Source organism: Carassius carassius, chromosome 38, assembly GCF_963082965.1.
Source record: "Carassius carassius chromosome 38, fCarCar2.1, whole genome shotgun sequence".
Taxonomy (NCBI): domain Eukaryota; kingdom Metazoa; phylum Chordata; class Actinopteri; order Cypriniformes; family Cyprinidae; genus Carassius; species Carassius carassius.
In genome coordinates this window covers 23746303-23771466 of record NC_081792.1, presented here as the reverse complement: position 1 = coordinate 23771466, position 25164 = coordinate 23746303, and the positions used below count along the sequence as shown (strand labels likewise).

General features: G+C 41.1%; 1 protein-coding gene across 3 annotated transcripts in view; it reads right to left on the bottom strand.

The window, feature by feature from the left end:
- Positions 1-25164, bottom strand: part of LOC132119593 (contactin-associated protein-like 5) — an 81491-nt gene that overhangs the window by 46158 nt on the left and 10169 nt on the right. For 2 of the 3 annotated variants that reach the window (XR_009426172.1, XM_059529689.1), the window contains exons 2-3: positions 8954-9064; positions 5302-5495 (exon numbers count right to left, since the gene is read on the bottom strand). Coding sequence is in view for 1 of the 3 variants with exons in the window: in XM_059529689.1 (XP_059385672.1) it covers positions 5302-5495; positions 8954-9064 (305 nt within the window). In the remaining 2 variants the exon portion in view is untranslated. Of the gene's footprint in view, positions 1-5301; positions 5496-5588; positions 5719-8953; positions 9068-25164 lie in introns of those variants that run through there. The other variant, XM_059529690.1, reaches the window with a different exon arrangement.

Here is a 25164-nt window from a genome sequence, read left to right as displayed (position 1 = left end):
TCATATCAGCCTGCAAACATATGTAGTGATGCCTTGCCAGAAGAAAAACAACCAAACTAGGTCTGCATGCACCGGGACAATGAGGCAGTAAATTGTGTTCCACAATATTGGACTGGAACATATCAGGTATTGCCTCTGCACCGGACTGAATCGTATTATCTTGTGTGCCCAAACATACAGTGCGTCAGCCAGAGTGGTGTTTACTTCTCCTGGATGCTGCTGTGCACAGGATATGGCCATCAAACAGTCACTTCAGTCTCTCTTGCCTGAACATGTCCATTAAAACAGGGAGAAGCTGGAGTGTAATATCTTGGCCGTTGTCTCATGTGTGTGCACTTTAAGACTGAGGAGGATACGGAATATAGATATGGAGTGGATGTAGCTTCCTGTATTGTCATGCTGCTTCATGTCATGCCTCATTACACTGACACTACAGCAGTGGCAAAGATATCAGCAGTGTGTTCTAAAACACACATCCATGTCCTTGAAGGTTTTCCACATTCTGTCATAAAGAACATACACAATGGGTCTCCTTCCCTAACTGTGTGTATGTATTTTCACTCGAAAATGTCATGCTGAAGTAATGATTCAGAAATAAGTATACTGATATGTATTCTAAATTTACAACAGAATCTGGAGCCACATGTGTGCAAGACTCCCGGTGGCCTTGGAAACATGGATTTCTTATTTAAATATACTATGAATTAAAAAAAAACAAAATACTCTACAGTAAGTCAAGCTAGTTTCTGAGTAACAAAAGGCATGCGGAATTATAGCTTGGTTTAGAAGAGAATGCATAAAAAAATAATTAGTGTTTATTGTGCTTCAATTGCTTTTTAAAGTAATGTACAGGAAAAGTACACTGCCATTCAAATATTTGGTGTTGGCAAGATTTTATTTGATGCATCCTTTCTGAGTAAAAGTATTAGCTTCTTCTTAAAACTCTTACTGACGGGTATGCGCTTCTTCATTCAGAATAAACCAGATTAACATTAGAGCGAGGGTGTGCACACACCTGTTTTGTCAGAAATCTTTTTTGTACACATAAGCAAATAATAAAATGATTAGTGAATGAAACTCACTGTCTCCTGTTATTTGCTTGGATAATGGTTCTCAGTTTCTTTCTTCTCTCTTACATGCACACAGGAGCGCAAATATCAAGGTGCAGATATAAATTAAAACAAAGAAAAGGTGCGAAAAGTACTGTACAGACATTGAAAAAAGGGGGAGACAGAGGGAGGTTGTGGTTGATGGTGGCTAATGTAGGATTTAATTGTCAAAGCGCACCACTTTCATGCTGTGGTGAGAGTAAACTGCTTTGTGCCAGCAGGAGTAAAAACCTCAGCTGTACTCCAGGCCAGAAATCTCCCACACAGATGGTGGGAAAGAGAGAAGGGGTTATCTGTTCCACAAAAACTCCATGATTAAAAAAAAAAAAAAAAAAACCTGTGGATGGAAAAAGAAATGTTCAGCAGCCCTTCTGAAAGGCTGACTGAACCATGACAAATTTGCCTCTCTGCAGCATCACCGCTGTATTTTCCTGTTCTCTTTCACCATTAGCCTCAACCCTACAGTGCCTATAGATTAGGGTTGTCAAAAACTACCGAATTCGGTAGCAGTCGGTCCTGAAATTTTACAAATATGACGATACCAGAATTTTCCCATTCATACCTGTTGAGTGCATGAACACAATGGCCAATCAGAGGTGTGTAACAATCCACTCAACAATGCAAAAAATGCTGGTATTGTCCCATTTTTAAAGTTTCAATACTGAAGTCAGTACTTTTGACTACTTTCTCTCTCTCTCTCTCTCTCTCTCTCTATACATTCTATATATACTCTCTCTCTCTCTCTCTCTATATTTTTTTTTTTTTTGCATTTGTTACTTCTTGTCTATTAGATCCATACATACACACAAAACTACTGACATATTACCAATCCAAAAATATTAACACAAATGCACAGCCAGAATGGTTTCATTAATATAAAAAGTACCAGAATCACACCATTTAGATTTAAACTGACCCATATGTTTACCATAATTAATGGCTAGTAGCTGGTGGAAGGGGCGGAGCTAGGGGGTGGAAACCATGGAAATAATCACGGCCACCCAACTGGCCACCCGATCGTAATTGCGATCTATTATAAATAATAATAATAGTTCATGGCAAAACGATTACGTTTGGACTGCGAAACTATCGTGACTAATCACTTAGTCAAATGCGCTATCGCGAGAGTTTCCGTAGCGCACGTTTCTTTCCAATATTTGTAAAAAGTCAAGGACTGAGAGAGACGAGGAGTGAAGCTTCGCTTTTGTGCCTGGTTCAACTCGTGTTTGAGTACACAAACACATCTTTTCAGGTGAATTACGCTGCTTTTTCTTCTGTGTGGGCGTATTCAAGTGTATTCAGTGAAACATTAGAATCTGAATAGCGCGTTCAGCGCTGGGGCAGAGTCACATTAGATATAATGAAGGGAGACGTGAAAAACGTTGTTTTCATATGGGTTACTTTATCACAGAATATTTGTTTTTGGCAGCACTTGTTTAGTTTAAAAGTAGACATGTCAGGCTTTCTATAGATATCTCTCTCATGTCTCTTCATTGAGTATTCACGGAGTTACAGTTCATTTTAATGACGTGTTTGTAAATGAAGATCAGTGCAGACAAAGGCTGCAGACAGCACACCTTGTTTGTTATCTTTACTTTATAAGTACACAAAGTTTTGTTGTTATTATGTCTGTATACAAAAAAAGTAGACCCTTTACAGATTCGATTGATGTATTGCTCCTGTCTGTACGATTAAAACTGAAAGTGTAATTTAAGTGCTTTTTGGCTCAAAGTTCAAATATACGCGTTAATCGACTCCAGAGGGTTAAAGTCAGATAAATTATTATTTTAGTTCCGTTCAACTATTTGTGTCTGAAGTTTTATCATTGTCCTGTGTAACAAACAGGTAACGTAGGGAGCAGTTAACTTAGCTAGCTTCATATTAGCTGACTCGGATGCTCAAAACTATGTTTATTTATCTCTGAATATATAAATGTATGTTTTAATCATGAAACATTTAATGTGATTCAACATACCAATATAATTACTGGCTTCTAAGTCGATTTTATATACAGTTACATTACTTTTCTATGTAAACACGCTAACGTTAAATGGATGTGAATAACCGTTGCGCTCTCATCATATTTTACAAGTTTGCTGAATTTTCATAGTTTGCACTTGAAATAAAATTCACTTCAGTAAATAATTTCTTGTCATTTTTAAACTTTTCATTATCATTGGGAGATATGTATTTTGTTTTCAAAGTGAATTTCCTAAGTTTTATTTTATTAAATAACTTGTGGGTGAATAAGATTATGACGCTCAGAATTTTGGTAAACTTTAATTAAAAAAAAGCCATTGTAGGCTAGCTATTGTACATTATACATCATTGTGATTTGGGCACATACAATACTTGTAAAAGGTTGGATAAATGCCGTGTTTGTTTGCAAAATTATGTTTTTTGTGCCACCCCAAAGTAAGTACTGGCCCCTGCCTGGCCACCCCTATGAAGAATTCCTGGCTCCGCCACTGGCTGGTGGGCAGTAGTTATGAGAAGACCCTTATCTAATTGGTAGCGTGTTTTGGTTCAGGCAAAGTGTTTGACTGTATTCTGGTTTTAAACAGATGGCATCGGATTCTGTCTGTCTGGCTGTCTGACTCACTGGCATCTGCTCCAGCTGGCATGGCAACTTATATTGGCACAGACTGGCACCTCTGTGAGATGGCTTTCTCCTCTGCATGGGTAAACAAGCAATATTCAAGTTCCTACTGCCAGTGTATGCCCAACAGCTCAGCTTCTCCTTTCGCTTGTGTCCTTTTGGCCACACCAAAGCTCACACCATCTCTGTTGGTGACAGACTTTTATATTTCAAGATTAAAAGAAACCTGCTGGTTAGACTGGAGGCTGCATGGAATCTTTAAAAAAAATATATATTTATATGTTGAATTTCGGCCAACCAACTCTCTTATTTATCTTAGAATTCACATACAGTATCACTCTTACATGTTTCTACAGGGTGTTCTTCCTCCTGCTCAATTTACTATTAAGTCATCCCAGTGGGCAATAATCATCTTATGAATTAATAATCTAAAATAATTAAGCAAATTAGCAAGATGTCCTTCAGGAAAATTAATGCTTAGGTCACTGTGTCACCAGTATTGTCACAGTGGACTCTGGATGCTTAAGAATTCATTTATAATTTATACTCCCTCCCATTAGTTTATTAGGATTTGGTGTTTTTTTTACACAATTTTAAACAGGAAAGACCTTACAAAGCAACCTTAGAATAAACAGGAAAACAAAACTGATTGTGAAATTTTTTTCAATTTGCAATTCCCATTTTAGTCAGAACGATAATCAAATCTACTCAAAATAAGATAATGGAATGGTGTGCAAGACAGAGATCAGGTCCATTTACATTTCTTCTCTGTGTTGAAGAGAGGAAAATCCCTTCACAGAAACCAAGCCACTGGAGAACTGCAGGATTAATTATCATAGTCTAATGAATCATTTGTATGTGCCGCATGCACTGACAGGTCTTAAGTGACCCGAAGTGTGTTTTATTGATCCCAGACAGGGAGAATAATTTATCAACATATTCCAAACAAAATTCCATCACCGAACGCAGTTCATCAAAATGCCTCGTTCCTCATTGCATTTTGTATCAATGCCACATGCACCATTCAGATCCTTGTAATTTTAATCAAAGTACAGGCTGGAATATTTGACCATTGCAGGTGAACCATGAACTGCTTAGTATATTTAAATACTATAATTATAAATACCATAATTGCATATAAATAATACCAAATTAACATATTGGATAATATACTTTCTGTAGCTTTGGATACAAAGCATATGCTAAATATGGTCTCCAACATTTTGTTGTTTCTTCCTAATCTGTAACATTTCTGTGCAAACATAAAAAAGGACCTAACTCAGTCTCAGGAGTGACTCTTGATGCTCTGAAGGTTGGCACGAAGTGTGCTAAAACTGTTTGCAGTTTTCATATATAAAATGAAAACAATGATAGTATTCTCTGTAGTGCCATTTGGACAATTTGAGTTATTACAGGGCCTGTTTATGTGTGTGTGTGAGGTTTTATCTGCCAGTCTCTTCCATTTAGTTATGGTTTTTATTTCTCACTTGTGCAATATTTTCCTATCATTTGTGTCCCATAATTCAAACAATGTGTAATTATGTCTTGGCAATCACTCAAAATGCATATGTTCCAGAAATTAGCTAGACTCACCCAAATCACATCCTCTTGTCTATATGGTCTCCATGTTCGTCCAGAGTCACTGTACTGTAGCTGGTACCGAGTCACCCAGTCAGAGCTGCCCCACCGACCCTGGGTTGCAATGGATGTGACCTTCAACCTGTCCCGTAGGTCTACCTGTAGCCAAGGTTGTTGGTCGTCTGCATTCGGAGACCATCCCCCACCACCTATGGGAACAGATGAAGAGCCAGTGCCTTATAAAAATACAGAGGGATGAAACAGAACAGGGGCGTAATTCTCCCTACAATTCAAGCACTCACTAAGATTTTATACTCTTGTTCATCATGCTGACAGGACTGAAGCTTAGTGGTCAGAGTAAAAAGAAGAATTAAATTTGTTCTAGCAGTTTTGTGGCTCAGCATCTCTCTTTTTGAAATCACCAATCCATTCCTAGAGGACAGCAGACAGACCTCAGTGCAGTATAATATTACAGCTTTAAAAAGGCAATTTAGAAATTATACAGCACATTTCTACACTTGTATGTCTTATTGTATTTTTCCCTGCATCTCTTGTTCAGAACAGAGTGAAAATACAGAATTCTTGGACATATTTGTCCAACCACACAGACCTAGTGAGTACCCATGCACCTCATTTTCTTTTTATTTCACCAGAATTCAGCAAACAGTTCCTGCAGGAAGGATTATGCTGGCAGACAGGACAATCTATAAATCGAGCAAGGGGTACTTTAAAGGAGCTGTGTTTGATTTCTGCAAATGGCTTGATAGCAAAGAAATGACATGTACCTTGGAACAACGATAAAGAACACTGCCTACGTTTTTCAAATGCATAAATTTGCTTTTGGTTTCTTAAATAATTTCTGGGGCAAATGTAGGACCATTTCCCCCCATGTGTTTTGTCTTGTGTTATATCAAATAATATAGTTAAGCAATAATCACATGATCAATATCATTGTGAACTGTGAAATGTCATAATATATAATTGTTTATTGAACTAAATAATAAAATCAGCAAGTTTTGAGTTACAATTTAGAAACAATGTTTTGGCAAATTAAAATTTCCTAAATGAAACCACAGGGTCTCTGAACACATAGTGGTTACATTAATAAATAAATCTTTATCCAGATCAGAGGACTATTAATTATTTTTATCTAAATTATGACAGTTTCTGACGGGAAAAAAACATACTAATATTATAACCACATCAGAAAACATTATAAAACAATTCTTAAAATGTATTTCATTTATTTAAAAAAATAATAATAACAACAACAACATCATAACATTACATATGCAATTGTACAAGCAGTGTTAATGCATGTAAGCCAACTCTGAACTGCATTAAACAAGCTGTTCTAAATGCTACTTCAGATGTAGCTTCTGTGCCACCTCTGAAGTGAAAAGGTGGATCTGAGTGCAAAGTTGATACAGATTTAATTTTACTGGTAACGGTGTCTTATTATAATTTTTTTATAATTTAATTTAGCATGCAACTAAATAAGCTTATAAAGTAAAGATAAAAAGGTAAAAATATTGACTTCTATAGTAAAAAAGTTCATTTTTATGACTGATGTGAACTAACCAACGCACAGAAAATGAAGTACATGAAAAGCTTTGGTAGTCAGCTGTTCATGACAGACATAAACCAGTGAAGGTACCAGAAACACATTCTGTGAAATATCGTCTAGCTATCGTTATCGACAAAATTCCAGCAAATCCTGTTTTTCAAGAGGACATCAAGCTGGGGTGGAAAAAAAGAGGTTAAAGTATGACAGGGTTGCTTCGGGGCAAGTCAGAACAAGATGGTCAGATAATAAATTCTTCATCAGTGCTGTTCAGTGACTGGGTACATATCGTCTGTGAAGATTTTCGCGAAAGGTTAGGGCGAATACTCTGAGCTCATTAGATTCCAGTGCAGGCTCCATGACGAGGCAGATTAAACAGAATTTATTTTTAGCATTTATCAAAAAAAATAACAAAATAAATAAAAAAACATAAAATCTACAAATTCAAATAAAAAGCACAGACATAAATTAAAATTTACAGATCTTGTATTCTAATGACCATCAGAGACAGATCATGAATAGATGAATAGATCTAAAAGTAATGACATTTGGTGTCTGTACATTTTTGGATCAGGATGGCAGTGACAGGGAAACGGACTGACTGTCTATGTCTCGCAGCAAAAGGAAACCTGCTGTTACTAAGCAAGAAATATGAGAAAAAGAAATGCCTTGAGGGTAACAGGGACAAGCCAACATATCATAGCCCCATTTATTACTGCAAGAAGATACCGTTGATCCAAACAGTTACAAATCCACTACAAAGTTTGGTAGTGTGATCATTTGCGAGCGCCACCAAATATCATAGGGAAGTTCTTGGAGTATGTTTGGACCACGAGGTCAAACATCTTACAGTGCACAAAACAAAGCTCTTTGAGGCATAAGCTGGTGTTTATGACATGTCTGTGCTTAAATGCTCAATTGGCTGGGGAGTTTTCTCAAGTGCTTCTACAGACTGTAATCAGCTGCTGATTGGAAGGTTGCATTAATCAAACTGCTCTCCACCTCCCTGAAGTAAAACCACAACAGATTTTCTTAGACATTTCTCTTGTTATACCCCATTCTTTGCCAAAGATCAGTCTGGCACAATTGTTTGTCTGTGAGTGTTTTAGAATCATTAAGCAAATCAAGAGCAGCCATTATACTCCTTCTGGATGTGATTACTGATGGTTTCTGGGGCTGCTGTTGTTCAGGAAATATGCACCCACTGGCATTTCTGATTTAAATGGATTAAACCAGAAATAGTGAAAAATGGTCATCATTAACTCACCTTCCAAACCTGTTTAGTTTTTCTTTATTAATAGGCAAATTATTATATTTTATGTTCCACAGTAGAAAAAAAAGGCAATACAGGTTTTTCAAGAACATGATAGTGAGCAAATGATGACAAAATGTTGATAATTCACGTTAGAACAATATCTTAGCATAAACCTTCTAAATAACAAAATTGACCAGGACTGTGTTTGCCAAAAGCATTGTAAGCATAAGTAGACTGAAGGGATCACTGGTGCCAGTGATTTTTATGATCTACTTAGGCATGCAATGCTTTTGGCTGCCCTGGAAAATCATAGCTGTTGGATAAAAAATTGCAAACTTAACAAGGATTTGAGTATTAACACCAAGCATTAAGGAAGCAAAATTACCCTGGACAAATTACATTTGATTACTAAAACTTTGAACTTCTTTCGATTCAATCACCTTACTTTGAGTCTGTATTTACATTTTGAGTAGTTGTTGCATTTTGTCATTAGAGATTTATGTTTGTCTCTGTCTTGTCACACTTGAGAAATTATTTTTTAAATCTTAAAATGTTGCTTCAGGCAGAGCTAATCACCAGAGCTTTCCACATCATTACTGTCATGGACACCAGCAGTCTGATGCATCTCCTCCAATGAAAGTATAAAGTTTTCTATTACTTTTTTTGCAGTGTTTGTGTAAGCTAAATCGCATTAAGTTAGGTATTCATAGAAAAGCTTTACATCAACACTTTCTTCTGACAAGGACAAATTTCCCTTCTGCTTAATTCTCTAGTCACATAAACACAGACAACTATGGATGTTATTTGGTACAAAGAGGGCAGGAGAACAACAAGACAGGAGCACATACCTTCTCTTCTGTTGAGTTTAGCATAGTGTGGTGACCTTCTGTCAGAGAATTTTGATGAGTTCTGGAAGGATGCTGGGGGTAGTGATATCATCAGTGGCTCTTCGCAGTAATCTGGAGAAAAAATATAATCAAAAGTTAAGTTACAACCCAAAAACTTTGGTTCTTCATTTGAAATGCAAAAGAGCTATTTAAGTGTTTATTCAGTCTTATGTAAATATTATTAAGATTTTTTTTTCAATATGATCATATGATTTTAATACATGCACTAAATATTATGCAAATATAGCTATTCCTGGCACCTGGGGATGCGGCGCTTAATCAAGGGTCTCACCTCATTTGTGGTTTTGAAAGTGGAAGAGAGTGGTGGTTTTTCAATCCCCCCACCGACAATTCATGCTGCTGGACCTAACATTATACCACAACTGCCTCTCAACTTCTTTCATTTGTTTGTTTTACTGAATAAAAATTACTAGAAAAAAGCTCATTAATGGGGTTCAAATGTGAAATTAAACAACCTTATCTCTCTTTTAATTGTATTGGCAGAGTCTTACATTGCAGGGTGACATAAAGAAGCTGTCACATGTAGTCTGCCTTTCACCCGCCTGCATTGTCAGTGCCAGTCAGTCATTGACCCGAGTCTGTTCTTATGTTTAAATTTTTTTGAAAATGTCTGAAATGTCAGGAATTTTACACTCCTCCAAGATCTTGAGTTATATAATAGGATTCAAAATCAAAGTGGGGGAAAGGTTTAGATGTAAGAAATGTTGTAATTGGGTACACTATGTTACAGTACCAGTTGAATCAGACAGTTCATTCAAATCTTGTCAGCAGTAGTAATTTTAGTTTTATGAGTTTTTGCTCAGTGTGGTAGGCAAGAATACCCATTTGCTAAAGATCAAGGCCCTGTTCAGTTTGGATGAAACAGACTGAAAAAATGCATTTCTATGGCCTTCAGTTGTAAAGCAAGGAATGCACAACCAATTACGAACCGCTTTTCATACGTCACCCATGTATGGACATGATACGGCTAACCATGCAACCAACCATCGAGCACACAAACTGCTTTTAAACGGACAAATACGTTTAAACTAAACGTCATGGAAGGTCATGTGAGACCACACCAGATGTAAGAATACTGCACCTAAAAGCTAAATAACATGCCATAATTTACTTTTTCTAATGGCCTTTTCCATGGAAACACACAGATCAAAAGGACTCTAATGAACCACAACTCGACAGCCCAAACACATTAGTCTAGAGCCTCCAAAAAATATGCATGTATCTTCAGAATAACAAAACAATGAACAGCAGGTTAGGGAGCCATTAGCTGTGTCCAGAAGGCATTTTAAAGCTCTCTCTCGTTTCAACAGCGTAAGCACTTTGCAGCACTCTCGATGGACCAGGGTGAAAAATAGCCTATATCCTTATTTAGAGGCCCTTTGTATTTGTGGCAACATTTTGCCTGACAATCACTCATTTGACATTGAATTGTCTACTCCCCGTTTGACACTCTCTATGGCCATTTCTCCATATCCTTTGTTCTCTCCTCAGTCTCGCTCATCTTTCTGTTCACCCAATCTTCAATTTCTGTTTTTCCTCCTCCTCTCTCTACATCTCATAACATATACACTCCCACCTTATCTTCAACTTAATGAGAAAAGAGAGAAGTCTCGCCATTGTGAGGGGGCTCACATGCATTATTGTCACCATAAGGGAGCTATAATCTGAGTCAGCAGTGCTCTCCGCTGCATCAGAGAGATCAACTGCGGCATCACCCTTTCACTCTCAGCAAAGCAAATGATACGCAACATCCCCCTCAGATTTACTCCTACAGTAACAAGTAGCATTTTAAGAAAGTTCACTGAAGAAAGTGATGAAGTGTCCTACTAAATGTTCTGCCAAGTTCATCTGATGTTGATTTGTTTGCAATGAAAATACAACCTGAAATTACAAATGATATGCCTGACATTTATGTGACACCCTCAAGGGTATGACATCATTTGATGGGTACAACCAAATATATCACAATGAGGACCTTATAAATTTCACTGAAGTGCAAATTTCGGAATTTTTGCATGTCCTTAAAGTAATCAAGCCCTTCCTGCATGGGAAAATTAATAAACAGGCAGTGTCAGAATTATAAACCCACTGGAGGTCTTGTCGACTCCAGTGATATTTCTAACATGATTGTTTCACCTGAAGATGTTACAGATGATAAGGGCACATGAAATTGGACTAATGTTTAATTACCATAAGCATAGACTAGGAATGGATCTTTTCACACTAATAATCCCACTCAAGATTTAGAAACATTACATCTGGAGGCAACAAACGAACAAGGGCTAAGAATAGTACATGATACACTACAAAAACTGATCCTGCTGGCTTTCTTCAGTTGCTTGTTGACCCATTTTGAAAGAATCTGACAATCACTACAAAAGCTGAATGAATTTTCTTTGAAATTATATACATATTTTACAGATCCTGTCATATGTATTTAATTTTATACTAAATGTAAACTAAATTCCTGTCAAAACTCTTCTTCCCAAAAAGGCATCAAATCGTCTGTTAGAATAAACATAGACAAAACATTTCTATCCATTTTTTTGTACCATTTTATCAACACAAACCTATTCATAGGCACGATATTGACAGATCACTTCAAAACATACGTGGGAAGAGTCTGCCACTGGTTGGCATAAGCTGTTTCAAGAACTTTTCTCTAATTGCATGTTATTGATCTTATTCCAAACAATTCTGCAAAACATTTGTTTCATTTTTTATAAAAAAATATGTGACCTCGTAATTCTTAATTTAAATGTAATGACTTAATCTTTTACAGAAGCAACATACTTTTCTCTGCTGCATATAGAAAAAAAAAGATCTGTTGCTACTTCAGTTTCATCACAGCTTTAATAAATGAATTCTCTTAAAGTTATCTCAGATGTGCTAAATCCTGTTCTTGAAGATCTACCTTTAGAGCTCAGTTCCAACCTTTCTCCAGCACACTTTGCAGTAATTATTAAGTGAAGTGAAAGTGAAATATGGCCAAGTATGGTGACCCATACTCAGAATTCGTGCTCTACTTTTAACCCATCCAAAGTGCACACACACAGCAGTGAACACACACAGCAGTGAACACACACACACCGTGAACACACACCCGGAGCAGTGGGCAGCCATTTATGCTGTGGCACCCGGGGAGCAGTTGGGGGTTCGGTGCCTTGCTCAAGGGCACCTAAGTTGTGGTATTGAAGGTGGAGAGAGCACTGTACATGCACTCCCCCCACCTACAATTCCTGCCAGCCCGAGACTCGAACTCACAACCCTTCGGTTGGGAGTCCGACTCACTAACAATTAGGCCACGACTTCCCTAAAAGTATTTAGTGTTTTTGAATATCTCATTTAGCAGATTCAAGTGTATTTGATTAGGGTTTGAACTGAACTTTGTGGGACGGGATGGTAGATGTCCAGGAACAGAATTGGAAATTGGATTTAGCTCAAGGCCAAATAACTCATCTCACTTATGAATATCCTGAACAGTCATTACAGACAATTTGATTACTAAGCATTCAATGGATTTAGTTCAAGTGTCACCAATTCATGCAATTAAACACTGCTAACTACTTATACTAAAAAGAACAATGGAATATTTTTCTTCAAAAAAAAAAAAAACAATAAATAAATACATAATTATTATTATGGTAAGTTCACCACTGTTGGTGGTTTCATAAGTAGCTGGAGCCCTTTCACCTCATAAGCCAATCGAAATTTGTGCTTTTATCCTTTATAAAAATATTTTATGGCCCTTCATGGATAAAACAACAAAAGGACCTCTCTTCAAGCCTCTTCATCTACAGCAGGAGCATCTCATTGACCTTTCAACATTTTTAAAAAAATCACCACATCTACAATTTCACATCGTTCTCACTCCCCTTAGGCCATACACACAGACGCACTCTCTCTCTCTCTCTCTCTCTCACACACACACACACACACACACACACACACACACACACACACACACACACACACACACACACACACACACACACACACACACACACAAACAAATTCACATTGTTCTCACTCACTTTTGGCCCCACACACAGACATACACACACACACACATCCTAACATAACAATGACAGACCACAGAACCAGAAGAGTAAAGTGTTTGGCTAGCATGGGCAATTTTTCCAACATGAAATAACCCCTATGCAGCAGCATTTTGAATTAGCTGAATGACAGACATTATGTGGAATTTTTGGCATAAGAAAGGTGGGTTCAGATTCATTCTGATCTGCCTGAGAGTGCATTCACATGGTCATTGTTCAAAAGGTCAGGCATTACTACTGTGCTGCCTCACTGTGGCATGGGCAGAAGTGCTTTAATCATGAGGTTACGGGGACATAGAAAAGAGAGAAAGAGAGTGGGAATGGCAGAGAGAAACGAGAGGAAGAATTTAAGGGAATGCTGATAAAAAGGCTGTGAAGAAAGACTATGAAGAAAGGATTGGCAGGAAACTTGGGTAAGCTTGCTTGCTGCCATTGGAACATGGAGGTGTAATCGTTGGAATGCAAGCAATAAGAGAGGAGTAAGAAAAATATTATGCATATAATTTTATTTAGTTGTTTATTTTGGAAATGCTGAAGTAAATTATATCTGCATGTATCTTTCAGCAACCCTTCTTTGTAATCACACAGACTGTTTTATTGAGTTGTAAAGCTTTTTGGGAAGCCAAATTCTCCAAAAGTGGGACGAAACTGCACTATTGAGTTGAATCGCGCAGCGCAAATCACTTGAGAGCAGATCTGTTTATGTGCATGGCTCACTGAACAGCGCAGAGATCTGACAATTTACTTGTGCAACCTACAGACACCGCAAACTAAAAAATGAGCTGTGTTGTACTAAAACTGGAAGACTTTACAAAACAAATCTGCTGTCCCGAAGGTCGCACAGTCCCACTCACACTCACAGCAGTACTGCGTCAATGAAACACTTCGGTCTGCTTTTTAGATTAAAAAAAAAAATAATAATAAAATTATATTACAGTACTTCAATAATGTATTATTATTACAGTGGCCCCATCTTTTAAGAAAAAAATCATATAAGAGAGCTTGATTTCAAAAGATAAAAAATATGGATATGGTTTAAATGGACAGAAAAAGTAATTAGACTGTTTTTGAAAAAAAATAGAACATATTCATAGTTGATTTTATGCATCCATCAAAAATCACTTTGGGAGCATTCAGTCAAAATCCACTGCAAAAATTGCTTTTGTGAAAAGCTTTTATACATCACTTGAATATTAATTTGTCACTCTATGCAAATGTGTACATTTTTAATCGTGTTTTAAGTGAACCAACACTTTTTGGGTCTACTGTTTTATATTCTATAATATATAAAATAATGAATTCAAAGGTTGACATGGCACTTCATGTAAAAAACGATGCTGACCCCTGTACAGAGTAATGACAGGTGAGTTCCCTTTCGAGAGTACTCTCGTACTGCGTAAACTAGCTTACGCTATGGGAAAAGGTCCCCTTTTCTCGAGAATATGAAGCCAAAAATTATCCTTAATTTTTAAATAATGTAAAACGCAGTGCTGCAGCACAGCAGACCCAAGCGAAGCGGCTTGCGCGCTTATTGGCTGTGCTGCGGCAACTGCAGCAACCTATGGTGAGGCGGCGGAGAGGAACGAACCAATGGGGGCGCTTCGCGCCCATTGGACGTCAGAGCGCGCCAAAATAGGCGTGGCTGGAACTATATAAGCCACCGCTTCACCATAGGGATCAGATTTCATCTCCTTCAGCGATCTCACCTGCACTTCGCTGTCTTCTCTGGAGAAGCCTCTACACGCCGTCGAACAGCCTCTCAGCGGGATAGCACTGCAACGCAGATCTGAGGACGGCGGCTCGTGCTTCATCTCGACGCCGCCTTCAGCACTCGCTTCCTGCTGCGCCATCCGGCGTGACTATATCCTTTACAAAGCTAGTGTGTTTGCCGCTGCATCACACTTTTTTCTCCAGAATTCGAGGCGTTGTTTCAAATGCCTCGGGCCTGCGCTTCCTGCCGAGGCCCTCTGCCCAGCGAGGACCGCCACATCATCTGTGTCTCCTGCCTTGGCCGCGAGCATGCTGAGAGCGCACTCTCCAAGGCGGCTGCCCTGAGTGCGACAACATGGCTATATCGACCCTGCGGGCTCGATTAGCTAAAACCAGCCACGATGCTCCACCCGCTCCGCCTCTTCTCTCTCAAGTGCCGCGTAAGAAACGCCGCGATCAGAGAATGCCTGAGCACACTGCTACACGCGAGCTCACGCCGGAACACTCCCCGCGTGCCTCGCCCGCTCTCTCTCCTTCGCCTGTCCTCTTCGTGGACGAGCAGCGCCAGTCCCTGCTCACCAGCGCCCCCATCTCCTTCGGAGCGCCTGAGGCGGAAGAGGACAGACACGACAGCCTTTCTCTCGCCGCGTCCAGTAGTGAGGAATGGTCGGGCTCCATTGCGGACCCCCCCCCCCTACAGCACCCAGCTGCACCGGACAACGCGCTGATATCGACGCGGAGCTTACTCGCGTGCTTACAAGGGCTGTCAGCGACCTTCAGCTCGACTGGTCTCCTCCAGACGAGCCCGCTAAAAGCAGGCTGGACGAATGGTTCTTGCAGGGGCGCCCTTCGGCCCCTCCGCAAAGAAACGCCCCCTTCTTACCGGAAGTTCACGATGAACTCACGAAGTCGTGGAAAGCCCCATTCTCCGCACGCTTGAAGACTTCTGTCTCGTCAGCGCTCTCCTCTGTCGACGGCGCCCGAGACCACGGTTACGAGAGCCTCCCCCCTCTCGAGGAGGCTATTGCTGCACACCTCTGCCCGCCCTCAGCTGCAGGATGGCGGTCGAAGCCTGTGCATCCATCCAAGCCGTGCCGCACCACCTCAGCTCTCGCTGGCCGAGCTTACACCTCCGCTGGTCAAGCTGCTTCGGCTCTACACACCATGGCTGTGCTGCAGGTTTTTCAGGCCAGACTTCTCCGTAACCTGGACGAGTCTGCCCCAGATACCTATGACTTTAAAGATCTCCGCAGCGCTACTGATCTAGCCCTGCGTGCGACAAAGACCACAGCACAAGCGATCGGCCGAAGCATGGCAAGCCTTGCTGTTTTAGAGCGACACCTCTGGCTCACGCTCACGGAGATGAAAGACGCCGACAAATCCGCCTTTCTTGACTCTCCTATCTCGCCTTCCGGCCTCTTTGGCCAGTCGGTTAAGGGTTTCGCTGAACGCTTCACTGAGGCTCAGAAAACGTCACAGGCAATGAGACACTTCCTGCCGAAACGCTCTAGCTCTGCTGCGGGACGCCGTAGAAATGCGCCGCCCCCTCAGACCTCGAAGCCATCGCAGCCAGACTTACAGTCTCGCCCAGCGACCAAAACCCAGCACCGCTCTCGCTCTACGAGCCCAAACCGCCAGAGAGACGGGGACCTCGGCCCAGGATTGTGCTGAACCCCGAGCCTCCGAAGCCCTCCTGACCTTCGGGCTGAAAAGACCGTGGTTAAGTCCCGCTGCGGCCGGACCACCACACAAGAAACCTCACATGCTTCCTCCAATCCCCTCACTAAAGGCGGTTGGAGATGTCTATACTGCAGTAAACGAGCCTGTTACAATGCACGCACGCCTGCACACAAACGCCGTTTTCACGGCGACCTCAATAAAGCACAAAAAGAGCTTTTTCTATGTAGGCAGTGTGCCCACTACACAGTACGCACCCCTACATGTATACACACTCCCCCAAGTGTCACAAAGACACACTCGGGTCTCCTTTCATGCCCACCTTCCCGCTCGCGCCGGAGGTGCTCTAAATGTAGCGCGCGTGCCCACTTCTCAGTGCGCAACCCTACAAATAAGCGCTGTCACCACAGTGTCACAAGCACAGCATACTCGAGCTACTGGTCCCCTCATATCAGGCGGCCAGTGCCCGAAGCACATTCAACCCATAGCCGCACGAGCCGCTGCATGGCAGGCCATCCCCGGCATATCAAATTGGGTTTTGAATATAATAAAATGAGGTTACTCACTCCAGTTCGCTCGCAGACCGCCGCGCTTTCGCGCCGTGGTCGAAACGAAAGTGAAAAGCGAAATGACACACGTCCTTCGCGCCGAACTGATAAACCTTCTTGCAAAAGGGGCGATAGAAACTGTCCCCCCTGCGCAGCGCGAGTCAGGCTTTTACAGCCGCTACTTCCTCGTACCAAAAAAGGATGGCGGTCTCAGACCCATCCTAGATCTCAGACGTTTGAACAAAGCGCTTATGACGCGATCGTTCAAAATGTTAACTACCAAACAAATACTCGCGCAAATTCGCCCGAGGGATTGGTTTTTCTCAGTGGATCTGAAAGACGCTTACTTTCACATTCAAATAGCACCCCATCACAGGCCATTCTTGAGATTCGCCTTCGAGGGGCAGACTTATCAGTACATGGTTCTTCCATTCGGCCTCTCCGTAGCGCCCCGTACGTTTACACGGTGCATGGATGCCGCTCTCGCACCCCTGAGAATGCGGGGAGTGCGAGTATTGAACTACCTCGACGACTGGCTAGTTTTAGCCCATTCCGAGGAACTACTGACGACACACAGATCCTGGATCCTCAGCCATTTAGAATGCCTGGGTCTCACGATCAACACTGTCAAGAGCGCTCTGTCTCCCAGCCAGAGGATTTCCTTTTTGGGGATAGACATAGACTCTGTGACATGTACAGCGCGTCTGAAGTCACAGCGCGCTCTCACTATTCAGCATCTAGCCGTGTCGTTCAAAGCCGGGTCTCTTTACCCGCTCAAACGATTTCAGGAAATGCTAGGTCTGATGGCATCAGCCTCTGCGGTTCTCAAACTGGGCCTGCTGCGCATGCGCCCACTACAGCGCTGACTGAGAGACCGTGTTCCAGCGCGCGCCTGGATTTCCGGCCGCGCGCGCATCAGGGTGACCCACGGCTGCATCACAGCTCTGGCCCCTTGGAAAATAGCCAACTGGTATCAGTTAGGCGTAAGCACGGGCGCTGTCTCGAAATGGAAAGTAGTCTCGACAGATGCATCCAACCTCGGTTGGGGCGCCCTGTACGAGGGCAGGTCTGCCTCCGGCCTCTGGTCGAGCCCGGAGCGACTGTTACACATAAACTGTCTGGAGATGATAGCGGTCGAACTATCCCTGAAAGCTTTCCTCCCATTTTTAAAGGGCCACCACGTTCTGGTCAGATCAGACAGCATGTCAGTGGTGGCCTACATAAATCGCCAGGGTGGTGTCAGGTCAGAAACCTTGCACACCCTGACCGAACGTCTTCTGACATGGGCACATTACAATCTGCGCTCGCTAAAGGCAGCGCATGTACCTGGCATCCTGAACCGGGGCCCGGACATGCTTTCCAGGGCGAATGTTCCCCCTGGGGAGTGGTCTCTTCACCCACAAACGGTTCAGTTGATGTGGAGCATCTTCGGCAGGGCAGAGGTCGACCTCTTCCCCCCAGAAGACAACGCTCATTGCCCAATATATTTTTCAAAGAGCAGGGACGCGCTGGCCCTCGATTGGCCCAGACGCCCGCTTTATGCCTTCCCACCGGTCGCGATGCTACCGCAGGTCATCGATCGGGTCAGGAAGAGCAGATGTGCTATGCTGCTAGTAGCCCCACTCTGGACGACCCAACCTTGGTTCTCCGAGCTGATGCAGCTGTCCAGTACAGCCCCATGGCCAATACCGCTGCGGAAAGATCTCCTCACGCAGCTGAAGGGCGCGCTCTGGCATCCCCACCCCGAACTTTGGGCCCTTCATGTAGGGCCCCTCAACGGGTACCCGGGAACCTCCCTGAGGGAGTGTTAAAGACCATTACGGAAGCCAGAGCGCCCTCAACCAGGCGCCTGTACGCGCAGAAATGGTCAGTGTTCTCCACCTGGTGCGGGACACGGAACCTAGACCCTCACTTATGTGACGTGACGGAGATACTCTCCTTCCTACAGGAGCGTTTAGATGCGGGCAGATCCCCGTCTACGCTCAAAGTGTATGTGGCAGCCATTGCAGCTTCTCATGCTCCGGTGGCCGGCCTATCACTGGGAAAAAACGAACTGGTCATTCGTTTCCTTAAGGGAGCTCGTCGGATGAACCCTCCCCGACCCCCTTCAATCCCTTCCTGGGACCTGTCTACGGTCCTAGAGGCCTTAAAGGGCCCCCCTTTTGAACCGCTTCAGTCTGTCGATATGAAGCTTCTTTCGTTCAAAACCGCTTTTCTACTGGCTCTGGCCTCAGTCAAGCGAGTGGGGGATTTACATGCGCTATCTGTAAGCGCTGACTGTCTCGAGTTTGGGCCTAATGACTCCAGAGTCATTCTCAGACCAAGACACGGCTATGTCCCCAAGGTGCTCTCAACACCGTTCAGAGCGCAGGTCATCTCGCTGTCAGCCCTTTCCTCGCAAAGCGACGAAAGCAACGCGAGCTTCATCTGCCCCGTCAGGGCTCTCAAAACCTATATTGCGCGCTCCGCCTTATTCAGGAGGTCGGACCAGCTCTTCATATGCTTTGGTGGGCGCACCCGAGGTCTCGCCACCACGAAGCAAAGCCTATCGCGATGGATAGTAGACACTATCTCGCTGGCTTACAAATCTAAAGGCCTTCACTGCCCGTTCGGCATCAGAGCCCATTCCACCCGAGGTATGGCCTCGTCATGGGCGTGGTCCTGCGGGATACCACTGGATGATATCTGTGCGGCGGCAGGCTGGGCCTCTCCGTCCACATTTATTAGATTCTATAATCTGCAAGTCCCTGCCCTGCAGGCCAGGGTACTTTCTATATAGACGTGCTAAGCCTTATCACGTCCCCCTTTTTTCGTTCCCTATATAAAGCTCACTAAGGTTGGCTGTTGGGACTGGGATTTCTCCTGCTATAAAGCCCCGGGCTCTCGCCTTGGGCTGTGACAGGTCGAAGTTCCCGATCACGCACGGCGTTTTACATTGTGTTCCCATAGCGTAAGCTAGCTTACGCAGTATGAGAGTACTCTCGAAAGGGAACGTACTCGGTTACTAGCGTAACCTCGGTTCCCTGAGATGAGGGAACGAGTACTGCGTAACCTGCCGTGCTATGTGCTCGGACCGGGTGATCGCTTCAGTCGATTTAAAACCGGATCCCTATGGTGAAGCGGTGGCTTATATAGTTCCAGCCACGCCTATTTTGGCGCGCTCTGACGTCCAATGGGCGCGAAGCGCCCCCATTGGTTCGTTCCTCTCCGCCGCCTCACCATAGGTTGCTGCAGTTGCCGCAGCACAGCCAATAAGCGCGCGAGCCGCTTCGCTTGGGTCTGCTGTGCTGCAGCACTGCGTTTTACATTATTTAAAAATTAAGGATAATATTTGGCTTCATATTCTCGAGAAAAGGGGACCTTTTCCCATAGCGTAAGCTAGCTTACGCAGTACTCGTTCCCTCATCTCAGGGAACCGAGGTTACGCTAGTAACCGAGTACGTTTTTAACAGATGTAAACAATGCTGTATAGAGGGAAAGATTAAAAAGAGAGGAAATTATTATGATTATCACGGAGAGGACAGGATGTGCTTAACACCCAGAGCAACCAGGTCTAATGAACGTACATCACATCAGAGAGTTGTTTAGCCCGCATCGCTCTAAGCTATTTATAGCCTGCGGGATCGATCACCCATCTGATGGGCCGCCACGATAGCGCTGATTAAGGTGGGAGATTAATGACAGATTAATGGGTTTCCTCAGTGTTTCCGCTAGCCATTGTCTGAATCATCTCCCAGCAGAATGACGGCAGTACTTGCAGTGTAAATAGGAGCTTTGATAAGATTGCCTGACAAATAACTTTGTTTGCCACTTTAGCTTTCGTGATCTGATGTATGATATATTTTTTGGAGATTCAAACCACAGAAAAGGAATCTTAAATCTCCTTTCAAAAATATCCAGAGAGTAGTGGGCAAACGGCCATAAACCATTTTCAACATTTTAACACTTTTAAATGTCTCACTAGTTTAATCTAATGTTCCTGCAGTGAGAAAAATAGAATGTTTTAAAGTACAAAAATTTCACGTGGTCTCTCAACTACTTTCAATTACATTGCACAGAAATTATTAAACAATCTGAAAAATGCTATTTAAAGTTTTACTTGGAATTTCGCATGTCACACCATATGCCAGTTCAAACAACCTTTTTATGACAATAGATTCTTAAGACATAATGGCATTTTTTTTAAGTGATTTTAAACAAATAAATAATTATTAATTTAATGACATCACTGCTGAAAGCTAGAAACATATTATTGGCGTGTGCATGTTTTTTTTTTCTTTCTCAGATGTGTCATTTGGCAGGCAATGTATTTGTTTGCATTCATCCGATGCTGAGCTGTGGCCTTAATTTCCCCTCATGAAAACTCGGGAGGATTTTGTTTGTCCTTCACTTTGCTTTAATCTCTGTAAATCACTGCCTGCCTTCTTTGATCTTCATTTGTGTGTGAGAGGAAGGATCCTCTTGATATGTGTGTGTGACTTAAAGGGCCCTTTCGACAAACTCCCCCACCCAGCCGGATCCTTAGAATAACTCATCAACCATGTTTCTTTGAGATCAGTACAGAGCTGGACTGAAAGCAGAAAGAGCCTTGTAACCTCATGTAGCTCAGCAGGGCTTGATAGTGAAAGTGTTTCACTTGCATTTGTGACCAAAATAGATGTGTGTTAACTCTAAAATGTATTTAGGAGCACATTTGTGAATAAAAAAGTCAATGTGGGCCCCTAAAAAGTCTCAAAAACATCAACTAGGGTATGGCAATGAAAAAAAATGGCTGGGAAGACCAGGGTATAGTGACTACCATACTCTACCAGTTCCAAGGCAGTTCACAATCAATGAATATACCCCGCTTTTATGCTAATAAATTGCTTATGATCTGTTGATAAATTGGATAAATAAAAAAGGTTTATTTCATGGTGTTTATATTGTTGTAGATGGTTGTAAGAGTGCTTATTCTATCTTCCTCATTTTTTTGAAAAAGCAGCCAGCAATTAATTGTAAAGCATAAAATCTTCAAAATAAGAGTATTTTTTTTGTATTTCAGAATTATTTGTATTTATTATTTTTACAGCTTCTGTTTTGGCCAACCATTGCATAGAAGAACAGACTAAGATTATCAGTTTATACAGTAGGGGTATAAATAATTATACAATTATTAGATATAGTTTGAATTTGTATTACGCACATAAAGGTTTTTTTTTTTTTTTTTTTTTAACCAAGGAAAACAAAAAGTCCTTAAAAACCAAACATTAAATTGTCTAATATACCTAATTACTGCATAGGCTCAGCAATATGTTTTAAAAGCAAAAAGCCTGTAAAAACAAAAGACATTATGAGAATCCCTGAGATGCAGCCACACAGAGTGAACATTCAGAAGCAGTGCTGTACTTTTTTTTTTAAGAAACTAAACAATAGTATACAACAATTTTGAAGAATCCACACGGAATATACCATGAGCCATTATCTGAGACAGTCCATGACACAAGACACATCTCTTTATGCAGTCAGTAAGCCCACCTTGCTTCAGTGATCCTCTGCATGTTCACAAAACCTATGTGCCTATTAGGACAACACAGATGTAACTTTGACGTTATTGACAGTGAAGAGCAATTTAAGTGACTGTGAAGATTTTTGTACTTGTATTCTTTGAAAAAAAAAAAAACTGTGATACCGCATGTAAACACCGCCAACTTATAATGAGCAAACAGTGAGCAGTTTATGCTGACTCTACTTATGTAACGTAGGCTCAAAATGCATGCACACACAATCTAATTACACAAATTAAATTCTCTTATCCATTAGTGCATTATTGGGTGTCAAAGTTTGAGAAAATGCTGTGACATAACTTTAAGTAATCTTGAAATTTTAACCGAGTATAGTCAGTTTGACTATACTTCCTCTAAAATCAAGAGGTAATCCAGTCATCAAGCGGGACGGAGCCCTTAGCATGCCTGCCTTACATACTGTGTAATTAATGCTTAACTTTTAATATCTGGAGGCTGAGCTCTACACATTGTTAAGGACGAATACTGTCCTAACATGAGATGAGTGTGTACTAGTGATGATAACTAGTGCAGATATTGTTCAGGAATATGAAATCTCAAGATTAGCCAGTCCTATTACATGGTAATTAAATAAATTACAAATATTATTGGAGTATGTTTTACAAGAAAATGCCATTTCAGTCTTTCTACTTTTAAAATTTCCTGTTTAATTCAATGTTACTTGCCATTCACCCATTTTTTTCTCAGTGTACTAAAACAATGCACACAAAATGATTAATGATACTAATACTTTTAATAATTTGTGTTTACTTTCCACAAGAAATAAAAAATGTAAATATGAGGATACATTCAAATCAAAGTCACTGCACTTCATTTTTTTTTTTTTTTTACATGAAATGCATTCTTAGTTTTACAGTATTTATTGTGAATTTGAGCCATGTCTGGGCTGTCCTGCAGACAACAATGATTAAACCCACAGCTTTAGGGTCAGCAGAAAACAATCAGAGTTATCTCTTGGCAAGCTGAATTTTGATTATTTCAGACATCAGTGCCACTCACAAACAAATTCTTACACAGGGCATTTTGTGATTATTTATGCCCATCTGCTGGTGGCATTTCAAACCTTCAGAGCTTTGGATTTGTGTGGTTCATTTAATTTACATTTAACATCCATGCTTAAAGTAAAGTACATAAAGATTGCGCCTTTCTTAATTCGACAGCTCTACTCTGATTTGAAAGGCTTTTCTGGAGATTTTCTTAGGCCTGCCTTATGCACACCAGCACATAAAGCTGGGTCTGTTGGAGAATAAAACATAGACCCTGGAATTAAGGGTGAAAGACATTTTTTAATTGAATACCTTATGGAGGATAAGAGGAGTATAACCTCTGTCCGGTCCCGAAGGATTCATTGCTGTCTGTGTCTGTTGTCTGTGTGCATGTGCTCTTCATCACTTTATAGAATGTGCTCATATATTTTACATTTAAGTTTTACTGAGTGAAAACGGTCTCCTGAAGCAAATGCATTTGTGTAAGAAAAATATTTAAAACTTTATATGAATAGCAACACCCAATAACTGTCACTATGGCCTCATGTACACTGCAGGTCTTGATGCCCAATTCTGATTTGTTGCCTATATGTGATTGTTTGGGCTGTCCGTTTACACATTCTTTCAATTGTGACCCAACATTGCACATGCATTCTTGTCATTTACCGGCTCAACGTGCATCCTCCTGAGAATAATGTGACCTGTGCTGACAAAACGAGTCACAATGTGATAAAAATGTGAAGAAAAAAAAATAAAAATAAAAAAATAAATAAAATAAAATAAATTTATCCATTAAAAGACCTTCAGAATTATTTATGATTTGTTGGAATCTGACAAAAAAATGACTGAGCCATGCCCGTTTGGATTTGATAGAATGAAGTCCTCCGTCTTTTCTTATTATTAATTACTATATTAATAATCACACAGTAAAGCTATTTTTTTTACTTGTTTAATCTTTGCTATTATAAATAAGAACAGAAACAAAAAAACAAATAATGCATTACCTTCAAACTACAGCATTCATGTACGAAAAACAAATAATCAAATGAAAAACAACTTAAACGTGTTCATTACAAATAAATTGATTGTTAATACTACAAAAGCGAGCAATTCCCTCTTTTCTTTTATTGTTAGATTAACATTATTATACATGATACAGATGTCCTATACTGTAATGCACGGATGTACTATAATGTTACACATCAGTTGTCTTCCCCCAACAGTTCCCCAAGCGTTCATTTAAGACAGAACAGATTATATTTGTGTGAATACTGAAATACTGTAATTCTGTATATGTGTATTTATCGGGATCGCGTGCGCCGTCAAAAGCTGTGTTATATGTACACACTTTGGATGACAGTCAGCGCCAGAAGCGAGCGGAGAAAAGGTAATCATCTCCGAAAATGTCTAAATAAAGATAATTTTAGATGTCTAATTTTTTTTACTATTTGAAATGTTTCTAATTTGGTTTTAAGAGTCCCAAACAAGAGGTTTTTGAATTTGGACTAAAAAAATCTTTATTTACCGTTTTACTGAATTGCTAAAACACATTTCTTGAAACCATCACTCATTTTCTCAGAAACTTAAACACAAATTCAAATACTCAAACTA